At 42.6% G+C, this 15,095-nt stretch overlaps 2 protein-coding genes across 2 annotated transcripts in view; one reads left to right on the forward strand and one right to left on the reverse strand.

The window, feature by feature from the left end:
- The window catches only part of SLC1A7 (solute carrier family 1 member 7), a 47,671-nt gene extending 40,884 nt beyond the window's left edge, over positions 1–6,787 (reverse strand). The window contains exons 1-2 of the mRNA XM_027649277.1: positions 6,647–6,787; positions 5,495–5,574 (exon numbers count right to left, since the gene is read on the reverse strand). Coding sequence (XP_027505078.1) covers positions 5,495–5,574; positions 6,647–6,787 — 221 coding nt within the window. The remainder of the gene's footprint in view (positions 1–5,494; positions 5,575–6,646) is intronic.
- A 1,696-nt stretch (positions 6,788–8,483) lies between these two features.
- Positions 8,484–14,843, forward strand: CPT2 (carnitine palmitoyltransferase 2). Its single transcript, XM_027649271.1, has 5 exons — positions 8,484–8,636; positions 9,377–9,457; positions 9,565–9,671; positions 10,917–12,221; positions 13,130–14,843. Exons 1-5 carry the CDS (start codon positions 8,509–8,511, stop codon positions 13,459–13,461), a joined length of 1,953 nt encoding a protein of 650 aa, XP_027505072.1. The 5' UTR covers positions 8,484–8,508; the 3' UTR covers positions 13,462–14,843.
- Positions 14,844–15,095: the final 252 nt, after the last annotated feature.

Genomic DNA, 15,095 nt, shown 5'->3' on the forward strand with positions numbered 1-15,095 from the left:
CCCACAGCACCTGCAGCCTGCACCCACAGCATCCCCAGCCTGCACCCTCAGCACCTGCAGCCTGCACCCACAGCATTCCCAGCCTGCACCCACAGCACCTCCAGCCTGCACCCACAGCACCTGCAGCCTGCACCCACAGCATCCCCCACGTCCTCTTGCACAGTTCACAGAATTATCAGCTCTCCAGATGAACTGATGAGTTCTGAGAGGCAAAGTTTGGGATGGCCCAGTGAGGCCGAACAGTGGCAGAATTCCATCAGGACACAATGAGCAATATTTGTCATTAGTGGGATGTAAAAATGCTACTGTGTTCCTCAAAGCAGAGAGCTGTGGAAAAAAATATATGGGGAAAACAGTACTATAACGGAGTAATTTCTAATTAAATACCAGGCTTTAACAGCATGAATAAGAATTGCCAACTTGGGAATCTGAGCAGAAGGATGAAGGATTACCAGAACTGATGGCATTATGGACAGGAATCCCCTTAAAGAAACACAGTTCTATATTTAGCATATCGTATTTAATTCATCAACAAAACTACAATAGTAACCAATATTTATTACTACCTCCCAAGTGAGCCTTTGAATAAATATAAAATTTTATTAGTATATGGTTGCTTGTATCAGGCACAACATACTCAGAGGAACAAGCTTTATAATTTAAAAAATACAGGTCAAGTCAGTTGTTTAGCTTTAAAGGGAACAATAGTTCTTTAACAAGGTCTGCACATGGAAAAGGATCAAGTCTTTGCTTCTGATTACTTCTTAAATATCTAGAAAATGGTCGGTGGTAAATAAATACGAAATTTAATAATCACCATAATCTTAGAAAAACAAGCGAATATTCACTGGGGTAACCAGCTGAACAGTTCAAGTCTGCCCTGAAAATTTCTCTCCCACAAGCACTCTCACTGCTTTCTGCTAATCATAGCTATAGAAAACTCAGCCCTGTATCTATTACCAGATAAAAACTTAATCATATAAACAAGGAGGGTGCCGAAATAAAAGGATATAACGGATATAAGTTTCTATTACATATATAAGTAGACATACAGGACAAAGAGAAGTCAGTAGGTTCAGCTAGTGTAAACCTGTGTAAGTCTGGCTTTAGCCTGCTTTTCTGGAGAAGCAAGACTTGTGCAGTCAAACACTGTGTCTGTGAGAGGCGTTACTAATAACATTGTAATTAATTTTTCTCTGAAATTACACAGAGGCTCCAAAAGAGAGAGTTCAGTTCCTGTAAGGTCTGTGAAACTGTATGTTGAATGCAGAAGAGAAATCATGTGTGGGCTTCTGGTGTTAGCTTGCAAAAGTACCAGGGGCTGCAAGCCCTGCCTCTCCTCCAGCCTTCCTCCCAGCTCTGCAGCACACACGGTTTGCACTTGGGTCTGGTGCCCGTGGTGGTTCTGCCTGCCCTGAGCTCTGCAGTGCTGGGAGTCAGACCTGGCCTGCCCTGCGGGCTCACCAGCACCTCCGAACAGAAAGGGAGAGGGGAATTTCTTTTTGGGGTAAGTGCCACAGTGTGGCCTCTCTGCCTGCCACAAGGAATCCATGCCAAACAGCAGCATTATAAATGCCTCAGCAATGCTAAATTTTTCGGTTGAAGTTTGCAACTTCTTCAAAACATCACTCAAAACAAGATACGAAGTTGTAGCAGACCAGGTTTCAGTACCTGCTTCCCCAAAATACTGAAGTCAATGCAGTTTTTCAGCTTACTGAAAATTAAGTTTCTGGCCTGGTGGACACTGCTCAGTACAAAGCTGGTAACATGAGATGAGGGCGGTGGGGCAGGGAATGGGCACAAGGATGAAGATGCTCTGAAGGGAGGTGACAGCCCCTGAGTTGTGTCACAGTACGTGGGTGGCCAGTGCCCGAGCCAGTGCTGTGCCTGGCACTGCTGGCACAGACAGGAGGGGGGCAGAGGGTTTGTATCATCTTTAGCAGAAGTGAGAAGGTATTAGTGGCAAAGCTGAGTGCTTGTTCCTCTCCAAGTTTTTTGCATCATGCGGCCGCCTGAAGATCAGATTGGATTACTTCAAGCATTTATGAAGTTGAGAAAGTAAAGTGATGAATCTGTGGGAATCAACTTGTCCTGGAAGCAGGTGAAGGAATCACATGTGTGTGTGTGTCTGTGTAAGTTTATAATTAACCACAGTGAAAGAGAGTGGAGGGTACCGGCAATCCCTGGGATGCAGGACCCCAGGCCGTGGTACTAGCAACCCCCGGGATGCAGGATCCCATCAGCGGTCCCGGCAATCCCCGGGATGCGGTCCCGGCAATCCCCGGGATGCGGTCCCTCGGTGTCCCAGCGGAGCCGCCCGGTGGCCGCGGGCGGTATCGCAGCCCGGGCCTCTGCCCGCGCCGGGAAGTGCAGGAGGTGCCGGGAAAGGTTTAACAAACCTGAGCAACGGGAACTGTCTGCAAACTCGGCACAGCGGTTTTTTTAACATCTCCGAATTCTCGGGGCAGCATGCACAGGGAGACACCTCTGCCACACCTGATAAAACCCTGAGATATGTGTTGAAACCTTTTGCATGTAAGGAAGAAAATATCCTATTTGCACTGCAGCTGTCAAATGAGGATTGAAGACACTGTCCCAGAGAGAATCAGGGAACTTCAGATCCCCTGCAGCTGATATTTCAGGCTTGTTGAGGACATCTCTCTGTCCAGCAGGAGCTCAGGCAGTGCCTAAGTGTGTAACTATGAATTCAGATTTGGCTCCTCTTCTCTCTCATCTCTCTTAATATTCCCATTCCTAGATTTAAGAATAATATCCTATGTTTATACCTATAGTAAGCACTGTACATCTGGTAACTACAGGGTCTAAAATTTTGTACCAGCCACTACTGAGTATCCCCAGGGCAGACACAATCTGTTGGACTATTTGTCTGATTTTTAAATTTCTGTTGCTAACAGAAGTGGCATTCTCTGTTGTGTGGGTACTTGTCATCATCACCGAGAAAAGCGAACTCTATATACATGAGACACAGAGGATACTAATAGGTATGAGCAGGGCTAGAGCTCAGGCAGAGGATGGGTGCAATAAATATATAGTTATTTCAGAGTCGTTCTGTGATGCTGTGAAGCTTTTTTATGTAACTAGGTAACCGAAATAATAACAATCCCCATCCTTAATGAAGGTCCAGGCCATAACAAAACCAAAAGCTCAAACTGGCAGGCTAGTGGGTGGTGATTGCTTTTCCAAGATTTTTCTGTCTGTGAGAAAAGAAGTAAGACCATGGATGACAGGACACATCAGAACAGGTATGGGAGCTGTGGGATAGAGCACTTCCAGGTGCTGGGACAGAGTTGGGTAAAACAAGAAACTATCCACTAAAGAAACAGTCTCAAGTTGTTCAACTGATTTCTTCTGTTTCCAGGGAACTTTTAAAATAAATACCATTCAGAGATACCTGACTATATCATAATTTCCTCATTCCTAATGGATACAGTCTGCAAAGTTCCTGTTTTACTCTCTAACTATCAGGTCAAGAGCGAAAGTACAAATTTTCAGGCATTTCTGTAAAAGGCTGGATCTGTGCTAGTGGTCTGTAAGTGCAAGATTTTCTAGTTTATAGTCAGTCTTCTGACCCACACAGTTACTACATTTTACTGCTGCTACAACCCTTCAAAATAAACTCTAGACTTGGAGATGGAGTATTTTGCACTCAGTCCTTTTAATCTTCCTTTCTTAGATTAGAAAGCTACTTCTGTTTCTTTACAAGTAATTTTTTGATTTGTGTATATAAGGAAAAACTTGCATTAATTTCAACTAGGAGAGCAATATTTAGAGCTCTATTCATGATGCTGTACCTCTGGCTTTTGTAAACAATAATAGAGAGTAATTTAAAAGATAATTTAAATGCTTTTGCTCTGCCAGGACAGGCTGAGAATATTCCAGATCCACAAAGAAATGCAGTTTAAATGTGCATGCAGATTGGTAAAAATACAGAGCATGGGTTTAGTGATTTTATGAAATGGATGTGTGGAAAATTTAATTGCATCGAATAGTTTTTACTTGCAAACCCTGACATTTCGGTTTGCAATAGCAAGTGATAGTTTGTTACATACAGAGATGGACTCATACTGTCGTGCAAGGGGAGTTAATCCATTTGAGGGTCTGCAAAGTTTCTTCTCAGGCTCAGAGGTTCACTCCTGACACATCTGTAGGTAACCTGAGCCATCACAGGTTGTGTCAGAGTAGCTCTCCCCTGCTGTGCTGTTGCTCTTCCTAACATCTCTAAAAAATACAAGATGATCTAAAGAACTACACACTTTAGGGAAGGGCATGTGAATCTGCTCCAACCCTTTTCTGTCCTCCTTATTCCGTCACTTCCTCCTGTGAGACTCTTGTTTTCCTTGGAAAACTCTCCTTCCACCTCTCAAAAAAAAAAAAATCTCTTGACATGTTTTATCTAGATGTTGTCTTGCTGCATGGGACAGAACCGGAGTGAGTCTCTGGCCACGTGAACAGTTTCATGCACAGAGCACCATGACTCAGCTTCGTTCTGTGAAAGACCATGAGAAGGCAGATCTAAAGGCAGATAATTTAAAACTAAAATTAGTACTCAGCTGTGTTAATTTGCAGCAACTCTCTTCAATCTGAAGACTACAAACTTATTCTTTCTTAAAGTGGAAGATGAGGTCTTGGTGTATGTATTAGGTTTCAGAAACTGAGGCTTCAAGTAAAGGCACCAAATATTGCAATAATTTTTTCTCAGGTCTGGTAAAGTTAGCTTTGTTACTTTTCTTATATTTTCCCGAAGCCTTGGGCACACAAATTAGCATTGGCCATTCGTAACTGGTGTGTGATTGGGACTGTAGTCAGTTGGAAGACAGTCAAGCTCAGAGGAGAGAAAAACCTCTCCTAAGTCATGCCCTCCCTTTGCAAAGGCAGCTCCCATGCACCATCCATCAGAACAGGATCTAGATCATTAATTCTGCTACCAATAAAGTGGCACCATTAAAGGTTCTGCCTTTAATGTACTGAGAAATCACTTTCACTTCCAGCTGAAGCCAGGCATATATTATTAGTTCACTGGAGACACAGGGTTTTTTCAATATTCATCATGTTACAGCACATCTCTCAAAACACTGCAGGACACTATAAATAACTGTGCTTTTTCATCTTATTTGACCAGTGTATTGTTTCAATAATTTAGACTTAAGGTGGGTTTTTTGATAAGGTGGGTTATTTATTCCATATATTTAACTTCTAGTTAGCTTGAAAGAAAAAGTCCTCCCATTACAAGGGAAAAAGAAAATAAAAACCCCCACACGTTAATTTTAAAGCCAATAATAGCTATACAAGATATTGCAGAAATGATCCTATTGATTAAAAAACGTGTTCATGGCTCCACTATAAATACAAATGCACAGCAGTCAGTGATGCCTCTGGCACTGTCACTTAATTCAGTCCAAGTAAAACAGTGGCGATGACAAGTCTCATTTAGGAAACGTGAAAACTTATTGGAACTATTGTTGTCCTCACTCACCTTGAGACAACCAGCGGGAGAATCAGCATTTTCAGCATCCTCATCAGTAACTCACCAGGAAACTGGAAGTAACTAATTTCCTAGAAATACATGAAGAGATGCTTATTGTTTTGAGCTAAAGACTGTCTGCCTTCACAAGTGCTGCCAGATCTAAGGATCAGATAACATGGGTAAAATCTGCAGCTTTGGCATGTAAGGTGGCAAAGATAGCAGGCTTCAAAAGATCATTTTAAAATTAATTAGATTACATAATATGTTGCTATTCAATAAACACCCTACATGGTTCGTTCCTGTACAAAGGAAGACAGAAATGAAATATGTCATCACTTGAGGACTGTTGTTAATAAGTTGCTCTGAACAATCTTTTCATTCTGTATTTTATATGTTTTCCTAAGTATGTGTGAAGCTACTGCTTGGACACAAACGATGCTCAGACAGTGGTTTGCCATAGCAGAAAACAGAATTGGTTTAGTTTGGTTGCATTTACTAAATGCCATATTTTTTAACTGAGATTTATATTTTGTGCTCAAACAACACATTCAGCAATGCATGTTGTTGTCCGGTCTGTCTGACTAATGCAGCAGAAATGAGCACCCTCAAGGGCTTTGTTGAAGTGTGCTGGGGGAGAAAGCCCCAGCTTTACTGACTTCAGTAAAATGGTCTGCTAATGATGGGAAATCTTAAATTTATTAACATGGAACACCATTGATGTTATATAAACATCTGCATCTCTGTGCATCTGATGCTGAAAAATATTCCCAGTGTTTTCTTTAGACATACATATTCCAAAATAATATAAAATCCAGTATATTGCACTACCAGTTTTTCCAGGTCTATATTAGATGCTACATCTCATCTAGCTTAAATGTCCACTATTATTATCCATACTCGCAACATTCTGGTGTGTTTGTGCTACACTTACCAGGTGTCTTAGAGAACAGAACCCTTTGCTGATGTATGGTTTGAGAACGTGTAAAAGGACCCAAAGACCAACTTAGATAAACGAACAGATGAAATTAAACTAATTTAGCAAATATATATACACAATTTTTATGTTCCAAAGCCCGTGCTGAAGTTGCACAAGTTCCATATGTCTTCTGTTACGTAAGTGTGGTATTTTCTCCACAGTGTTGCTGCCGTGCCCACTCTTACCTGCTGCGAGAGTCGTCTCGTCCTCAGGAAGAATCCAAGGAGACAGCCGATGGTGACGGACAACACGGAGAGGATGAGCAAACCATTCCTTTTACAAACATCCTTGATCCGAGCGAGGATTGCATCCAAAGCCACCGCCATGCTGTGCTCCGTGCTCTGTGGGGAAGAATCAGCATCCCATGAGGAGAGAATTCCCTCACTCCTCTTGTTCGGGTGGACAGATCTGGCTCTGTATAGATCAGATCAAAGCACTTCCAGTTCTGCTTAGCTGACCTGCAAGGTCACCCCTCTGCCAATAGCCACCAAGCAAGCAGCTGGCGTTATTGTTCCAAATTAATACCAACAATCCTATTATCAACTACATCATTAAGAGCCTGGAAGAAGATTAGGGGGCTCTGGAAAATTAGAACAGAATGCAGTAGTATTTCTAAAACAAGACTAGTTCAAAACAAAGTGACACTCCTGGGAGAAAGACGGTGCATTCCTCAGTCTCTGAATTTGGGGTCTGGACCCCCAAACCTGGAAAGGGAACTCTACAGGTCAGCACTCACACAGGGAACAGGAACATTACTGTAGTTCTCCTAAAGGGCAGGGCAGGTAACATTTGGAACAGGACTATCACAACAGGGCAAGCTAGGTGAAACTGGACTTCATTAATTAAAGCAGGCTGGGTTTTTTCGTTATCATGGCCAAAAAAAAGGCTGAATGAGCAGCGTAAGAGACACACATTGAACAGGAAACAGCCGCAGACTGAAACATGCAAGGACATCTTCTGGCATTTGGCATTTATTGTCTTGGAAGTGAAATGATTTCACTTTTCTTCCAACCACTATGTTGATTAGGGTAGGGCCAATTTACTTTCAGAGGATTATGAGACTAAGCCACAACGGATTGCTTTCCTTTCCTTTGCTGTGTCCGCATTCAATCCCAACGCTGATTTTTATGCTGGTGAATATCTGATAAAAATACACTCCTCATCACCATTTGCTGTGCCACGCTTTCTTATGAGAGCATTTCTGGAGCTTCTCAGATATTCTAATATTATCCAGTGTTTTTATGGAAAATATTGGGCATGATACAACAAAAATACAACATGTGTTTACAATTTTACATTTTATACTGTGATACAGAATTGTTGTTACACGCTCACATGTGAGTAAAAAAGCTCAAGAGGGATTAAACTGCTCTCTTGGAGGCAGGATCTGAATCCTGTATAAAGAGTAGGACATATGGATACACACACACACAAAAAAAAGAGGAAAAATAAGTGGAGTCTGTATGTTGAACAAGAGTGCTGTCAAAACAAGAGGATAGCAGGAAACTTTATTAATGCATTAATAATTTTATTATTTAATATCGTGTTTCTGATTTAACTTCTCAATGCAAATAATTTAATCAACGCAAATTTAATCAATGCAAATTTTATTACTGAAAACTTTATTAACGGCTATGGCGTTACCGCGCCACTCCAGACATTTTCCAATACCCTGATAACCTTGCTGCCTTGACGGCGCGCATCGAATCGACTTTCTTAGTGGAATAATAACAGGGAAAAGGATTCCTTTTCCTCCCTCCTTGCCGGGGGCAGGGAAGGGCGCTGCCAGGGAGGCGGGCGGTGCCGGGGATAGCGGGCGGTGCCGGGGATGGTGGGCGGTGCCGGGGGTGGCGGGCGGTGCTGAAAATGGCGGCCGGTGCCGGGGATGGCGGGCGGTGCCGACGGTGGCGGGCGGTGCCGGGGATGGCGGGCGGTGCCGAGGGGGGCGGGCGGTGCCGAAGATGGCGGGCGGTGCCGGCGGGGGTGGGCGGTGCCGGGGATGGCGGGCGGTGCCGAGCGTGGCGGGCGGCGCTGACGCGCTGCTATCATGGCGGCGCGGCAGCTGCTGAGGGTGGCCCCGGGCCGCGGGCGGCGCGGGTACAGCAGCGCGGGCGCTGCCGAGTTTCTGCACCGCAGCATCGTGCCCACCATGCACTACCAGAGGAGCCTGCCCAGGTACGGCGGGTCCCGGGACACCCGCGGGGAGCGCCCCGGGCTGCGCTCCGAGGGCGCGGGGCGGGGGCCGTGCGGGGTGTCCGCGCTGAGGCGGGGGCTGAGGGCATGTCCTCCCTCGGCTCCCAGCTGTGTACTTCCCACTCTCCCTGCGGAGGGATGGGTTGGGTTTTTAAAGCTTAAATATGGTCGTAAGCCTGCTTCTGAAACATCCCTTTGGGTCGCAAAGGAACCCCGGGAGTGTATCGGGATTGTTTTATAGTAAGGAAAATGTTTTCTTTTTCTGAGAGGAAGTTGGCAAAGATATACTCGATAGGAAATTTGTAAGAAAGTAGATGTCCAGCACCCCGCAGTGAGGGGAAGGGCTGAAGCAGGGCTGGCAACCTTCTGCGGAGCTGCTTCTCCGGGCAGTGGTTCCTGTGGCTGTGTTCCCTGTGAGGGTTAACACCCAGCACCGCAGTACCTTTGTATCAAGCCGGTCAAGTTGCTTCTCTGCCTTGTTTCCCAAGTATCGTAGGCTGTGCTGACCCATATCTGTCTATTCTCCTACTTCTCTTATTCCACAAGAAACTTATGAGGCATTTGGAGATTGTGTATTATATTATCCATATATATATATATAGTGTAGTATATATAATAGTATTAGAAAGATAGGGAAGAAGGGAGGCTACTCTGTAAGAAACTCAGGCTTCATTTGTACCCTTGCTCATAAAGCACATATGTCTGTGTTCCACTTCCTTCAGACTGCCTGTTCCCAAACTGGAAGATACAGTTGTGAGATACCTGAATGCCCAGAAACCGCTTTTAAATGATGACCAATTCAGGTATGGACAAACACGTATTGCACTGTCATATGCTGCTTCAGAGCCAAGTGATACAGATAAAAAATAGGACTGTGACAGCATTTTGACTGTTTTCTTGATTGCTGCAGGAAAACTGAAGAACTCGCTCATGCCTTTGAAAAGGGAATTGGAAGAGAGCTACATGAACAACTGGTTGCTCAAGACAATCAGAACAAGCATACTAGTTACATCACAGGTACACTGGCCTGCTGCATTTTGGGGGAGTCTGTAGGTCATCATGCTTGGTAACATCTCATTATGCTACAAATATAATAGGCTGAAGCTTAAGTAATCCATAAACTTGGAATAACATGCTGTGAACACTGTGGCTGGCTGTTTAGGTTGAGGTTAAAGAGCAGCTTATCTAGTAGCTCCCTTAAGGAAACTAAAGCAATCATTTCCAAATAATTCCATGTTATTTAGTAAGAAAACTAAGGGAGGGAAGGGGTCAGAGAATATAACTAAGTTTGAGAGGCAGAAGTGGTCAGTGCTCTGGACTTAAAAACCCCTAAAACTACAAAACCATAATCTTCTGAAGACACAAACAAAAGAAGCAAGAGAAAGAGGAAAATGAGAATAAAGGAAAAACACATTAGGAGAGGGAGAGCATGCATATAGATTTTTGATTGTACTGTTTCCACTGACTTCCACGTAGAAGTGTCTACTTATGGAAGTATTGGCTAGATAACAGCAGAGGTGGAAATATTCAAATACCTATGGAAGTAGAAGTTGCCATGTTGCCCAGTGAATGCACTTCTGTCCTTGCTCTCTCTTGAGGCCTCCTCTGAGGTGTTAGCTACGATAAATTCTGTGGAGAATACCAGATTATTTTATAAAAACTGCTGTTTGGTTTGTTGTATTTAACTTTCCATTCCCTTTGAACAGCATCTAGGGGTTTAACTGGTGGCTTTATGTTGTTCATCAGTGCTTTTTGTCCGTGAGCTGTGGGGTGTCTGTATTACTTTTTGTTTAGTTATTATTCTTCTTTAGGCCTCATAAAAGACCTGTTCTACTTCAAATTGGTTTCTGAAAGTATGTATATTTGCCTCCACCTTAGACTTTCAAGTCCAGGGTTAAAAGGCTGCGTGATGATGGCAGATGTGGTTTTCAAACTGTAGATGAATTCTAGTTACTCACCTGTGAGAAACTGTAATTAAAATTGTAACTTAGGTCCTTGAGCTACCCATTGCCCTTCTTACAGCCCAGCTAGAAGGTTCAGCCTCAGTGACAGAGAGTTGCAGAAATTAGTAGTTTAAGAGTAGGTAAAGGGATGTACCACTCCCAGTGTGAGGTGTTGGGTGAATTACTGCATATGTTTGTTGTGTTTGTAGGCACTTCAGTGTGTGTTTATTCATGATCACTGTTGGACTACACAAACCTCTGGCCTGACTCAGTGAGCTGGTTTTATGTTCTGACCTATTTCTCAACTCTCAATTTTCAGGTCCCTGGTTTGACATGTACCTAAAAGCACGTGAGCCTGTTGTTTTGAATTTTAATGCATTTATGTCTTTTAATCCTGATCCCAAACCGGAATACAACGATCAGCTCACACGAGCTACGAACATGACTGTTTCTGCCATACGTTTTATGAAGACCTTCAGGGCTGGTTATCTGGAACCAGAGGTTTTTCACCTCAATCCAGAAAAAAGTGACACTGAGCTCTTTAAAAAAATTATCCGATTTGTGCCTTCTTCGGTGTCCTGGTTTGGTGCCTACATGGTCAATGCTTACCCCCTGGATATGTCTCAGTACTTCAGGCTTTTCAATTCCACACGGGTGCCTAAGCTCGAGAAAGATGAGCTTTATACAGACGAAAAGGCAAAGCATTTACTAGTACTGAGAAATGGAAATTTTTATGTGTTTGATGTTATTGATAGAGATGGGAACATGCTGAAACCCTCAGAGATACAAGCACACTTGAAATACATCCTTAGTGACAACAGTCCAGCCCCAGCCTTCCCTCTTGGCTACCTCTCCAGTGAAAACCGAGACACGTGGGCATCGCTGAGAAAGAACCTACTGGATAATGGCAATGAAGAAGCTCTTCAAAAAGTAGACTCTGCTGTGTTTTGTTTAAGTTTAGATGATTTTCCCATTAAAGACTTTGTGCACTTGTCCCACACTATGTTGCATGGGGATGGTGCTAACCGCTGGTATGACAAATCCTTTAACCTCATCATAACCAAGGATGGCACTGCAGGAATCAACTTTGAACATTCCTGGGGAGATGGTGTGGCTGTGCTCAGGTTCCAGAATGAGGTTTTTAAAGACAGCACCAACTCACCAGCCATCAGCCCCCAGTCCCAACCTGCCTCAGTAGACTCCTCTAAAGCAGTGCAAAAGCTTGACTTTAAGCTGAATGATGCCTTAAAAGCAGGGATTACCAAAGCCAAACAGAAATTCGATACCACTGTAGAATCACTGTCTATTAACATGATTCAGTTCCAAAAAGGGGGCAAGGAGCTTCTAAAGCAGAAGAAGGTGAGCCCAGATGCTGTGGCTCAGCTGGCCTTCCAGATGGCTTTCCTTCGCCAGTACAACCAGACTGTCGCTACGTACGAGTCTTGCAGCACTGCAGCTTTCAAACACGGCCGTACAGAAACGATCCGTCCTGCCTCTGTCCACACCAAGAAATGCTCAGAGGCTTTTGTCAAGGAACTGTCCAAACACAGCACAGAAGAGCTGCAGAAGTTGATAGTGGAGTGCTCCAAGTACCACGGCCGCTTGACAAGAGAAGCTGCTATGGGTGAGTAGGAACAGATCGTACACTTCTGCTTTTGCATGAAAAGGTCTGTAAATATTTAATTTACAACCAAATAATTTAATTTTGATGGCGGTCTGATGCTAATGTAAACTTGACAAAAACAGTAGCCAAAGGCTGCAGTTTAAAGTGCCTTCTGTAACACTCGTTTCTTGATGGAGAGGAATGCCTCTGTGATTTCCACATCACTGTTAATGTGTTGAGAATTTTTTATACTTTTTTTTGTCCTCAAGGCAGCTGGGGTATTAGAAGATTTGATAAATACTTAGTGCACGTTGTACTCCCCAGGGCAACCAAGAACTTTGGCTTTAAGTCTGTATCCGTGCAGGGGATAAAGGCTGTAACAACTTCCAAATCAAACTGATATTTTTGGGCTAGTCTACTCCTGGCATTTTTCAAAAATTTTTTTTTTTTTTTAATTGTCCTTCCCAGAAGCATAACTTGGTTTATTATTTCAGTAAAATAGACTGTTGAACATTACCCCATAGAGTCTAAAATTTGCCTCTTTCTGTTGATGCAAGATCCTCTTCCTCTTTAGATTAATAAGTTTTAGGAAAGCTTTTTTTCTGCTTTAAACAACTTGGATATGTTCGGATAAACAGTTAATCAAAGAATGTGATGTATTATTAAAATTGTCTGTTAACATTGCACTTTAGTGTACTCTCATAATGCTGGTTGATTCTTGCAGTAAAACAGCCCCTGTTCCCCTGGGATGTGTGCATGAGAAGGGCAGAGTGTCTGGCTTCTGAAAAATAATTCCCGCTAATACAAAAATGAACCTCACTTCTACAGACCTGTTTTGTGGCTGAAAAACAATGTGATGTCAAAATAAATGAGTTTGCTTCCCACAGAAATGACCCATCTCTCTAATGCATGTTATTTGATTTGAACAGGGCAGGGATTTGACCGCCATCTCTTCGGCCTGCGCTACTTGGCCTTATCCAAAGGCCTTGCTCTGCCTGATTTCTATCAAGACCAGGCCTATGCTCGGCTCAATCACAACATCATTTCCACAAGCACGTTGGTCAGCCCAGCTGTGCAGCTGGGAGGGTTTGGCCCCGTGGTGTCCGATGGCTTTGGATTAGGATATCAGGTACATGACGACTGGATAGGTTGTAATGTTTCCTCTTACCCAACCAGGAATGGTGAAGAATTCCTTCGGTGTATATACAAGTCACTAGAAGATATCTTTAATGTTTTAAAGGGCAAGAAGATTGATACTTAGACATAAAGACATTAGAAGACTTTACGATTGCAGTACAAAATGCAGACTATGTCTAACTGACATACTAATCAGTGTTCAGCATGGCTGAGACTGCCCAGCTTAATTGGCTTCATGTATCTTCACTGAACTTGAATACTGTTAGATTCATTATGAAATTTGTATCTATTTTAAAGAAGTCAATTACAGACCTTGAGTGGATGCTTCAGGAAATACAAGCACTCACAGTGTAAAATTAAGTAACACATCCATCTGTTCCAACTGATCCATGTGTTCTTAAAACACATCATCTAAAATAAAAAGTTTATGAACTTGGAACTGTGTTCCATGAGTGTTCAGACACTCAAATCAATACTGTGATACTACTCTTAAACTGCTTAGATTTAAAAAAAAAAAATACATGCAATAATTTTAAACATGAAAGAGTAGTTCCATTTGCAGTAATCTTCTTACTAACTGCTCACACTTACTTTTCTCTTTAAACTTGAATTTATATCAGAACTGATGGTGCCTCAGCTGTTGAAGGCTTTCCACTCTTAACTTCCAGAGAAACAAAAAAAAGAAGTGGGAGGCCTTAAGTGATATGCAATCATCAAATGGATTGTTAAACTGATTGGAAAAGACTATTTTAATAAAGCTGTCTACTAATAACCAGAAAGTTCTTTTATTGCCACATCTAATTCATGCAGCATGGGTAGTGCCTTTATCCATAGCTCATGATTCTTATAAAAGTTGGAAAGAATACTGCTGAAAGCATTCTGCACTGACATGGTATGTGTAACTTGAACTTCCTGCCTTTTAAACCCTCTTGACTTCCACTCTTTTTCTTCTGGAAGGATGAGTCTTCTCTAGAGCTGAGTAGAACTTGCTTTTGTGATCTGTGTAAGACTAATGCAGCTCCTGTCTTTCAGCACAGCCCCCTGTCCTGGACAACCAAATCTATTAGCAGAACAGAGAGGTCTGAGCACATCTGATGTGACAGATCAGGTTCAGAGGCTCAGAAACCTTCTTGCCCTTTCTTTTCCTTTGGATTTCTCAGCTTCCAGGCTCTCCCAGTGTCTTTTTTTCTTTATCACAGTGAATGTAAGCGATACCATATCTTGGAAGTATGAACTGCAAGTGCTGGAAGGGGAGAGGCATGCTTTTAATGGGTAAACCTGAAGGCTTATGAACTTTTCCTAGTCAGGGCTGTTTGCACCTTGTAATTCGCTGTTCTAGTTTTCACCTGAAAAGCCTTATTTTAAAACTCCCTTTAAAACTTAGCATGATTGTTCTTGCTCATTTAAACAAAGAAAGGAAGGTGATCATTTGGGAAGATGAAGGAAATAATGTATCAGGAAACAATAATCAGACCAAAAGTCTGAATAAAGTTCACTTAAAAAGTGGGTTGTTGTTTTTTTTTTTTTTTTTTCCTTCATGGTTTTTTTTTGGTGGGTTGGTTTTTTTGTTTGTTTTTAAACATGAGAACAGCTGGCATCCACCAAGGAGCACAATGTCTGTCTTCAACTAAAAGTGATGTTTATTTAATGACACACTTGGAAAGATAACTTGATTTTCAGAAGATTGTAACTGTAAATGTCAACAGCAGTCAAGCTTGGTAAGTGTTCTCAGTACACTCAGCTCAGTGTCTTTACTTG

The sequence above is a fragment of the Corapipo altera genome, unplaced genomic scaffold (assembly GCF_003945725.1).
Source record: "Corapipo altera isolate COAL_440 unplaced genomic scaffold, ASM394572v1 112, whole genome shotgun sequence".
Classification (NCBI taxonomy): Eukaryota; Metazoa; Chordata; class Aves; order Passeriformes; family Pipridae; genus Corapipo; species Corapipo altera.

Coding starts and splice junctions, on each gene's coding strand:
- CPT2 (XM_027649271.1), top strand. CDS start 8,509: ATGGCGGCGCGGCAGCTGCTGAGGGTGGCCCCGGGCCGCGGGCGGCGC. Junction 9,458..9,564: donor TTAAATGATGACCAATTCAG/GTATGGACAAAC, acceptor TGATTGCTGCAG/GAAAACTGAAGAACTCGCTC. Junction 9,672..10,916: donor GCATACTAGTTACATCACAG/GTACACTGGCCT, acceptor CTCAATTTTCAG/GTCCCTGGTTTGACATGTAC.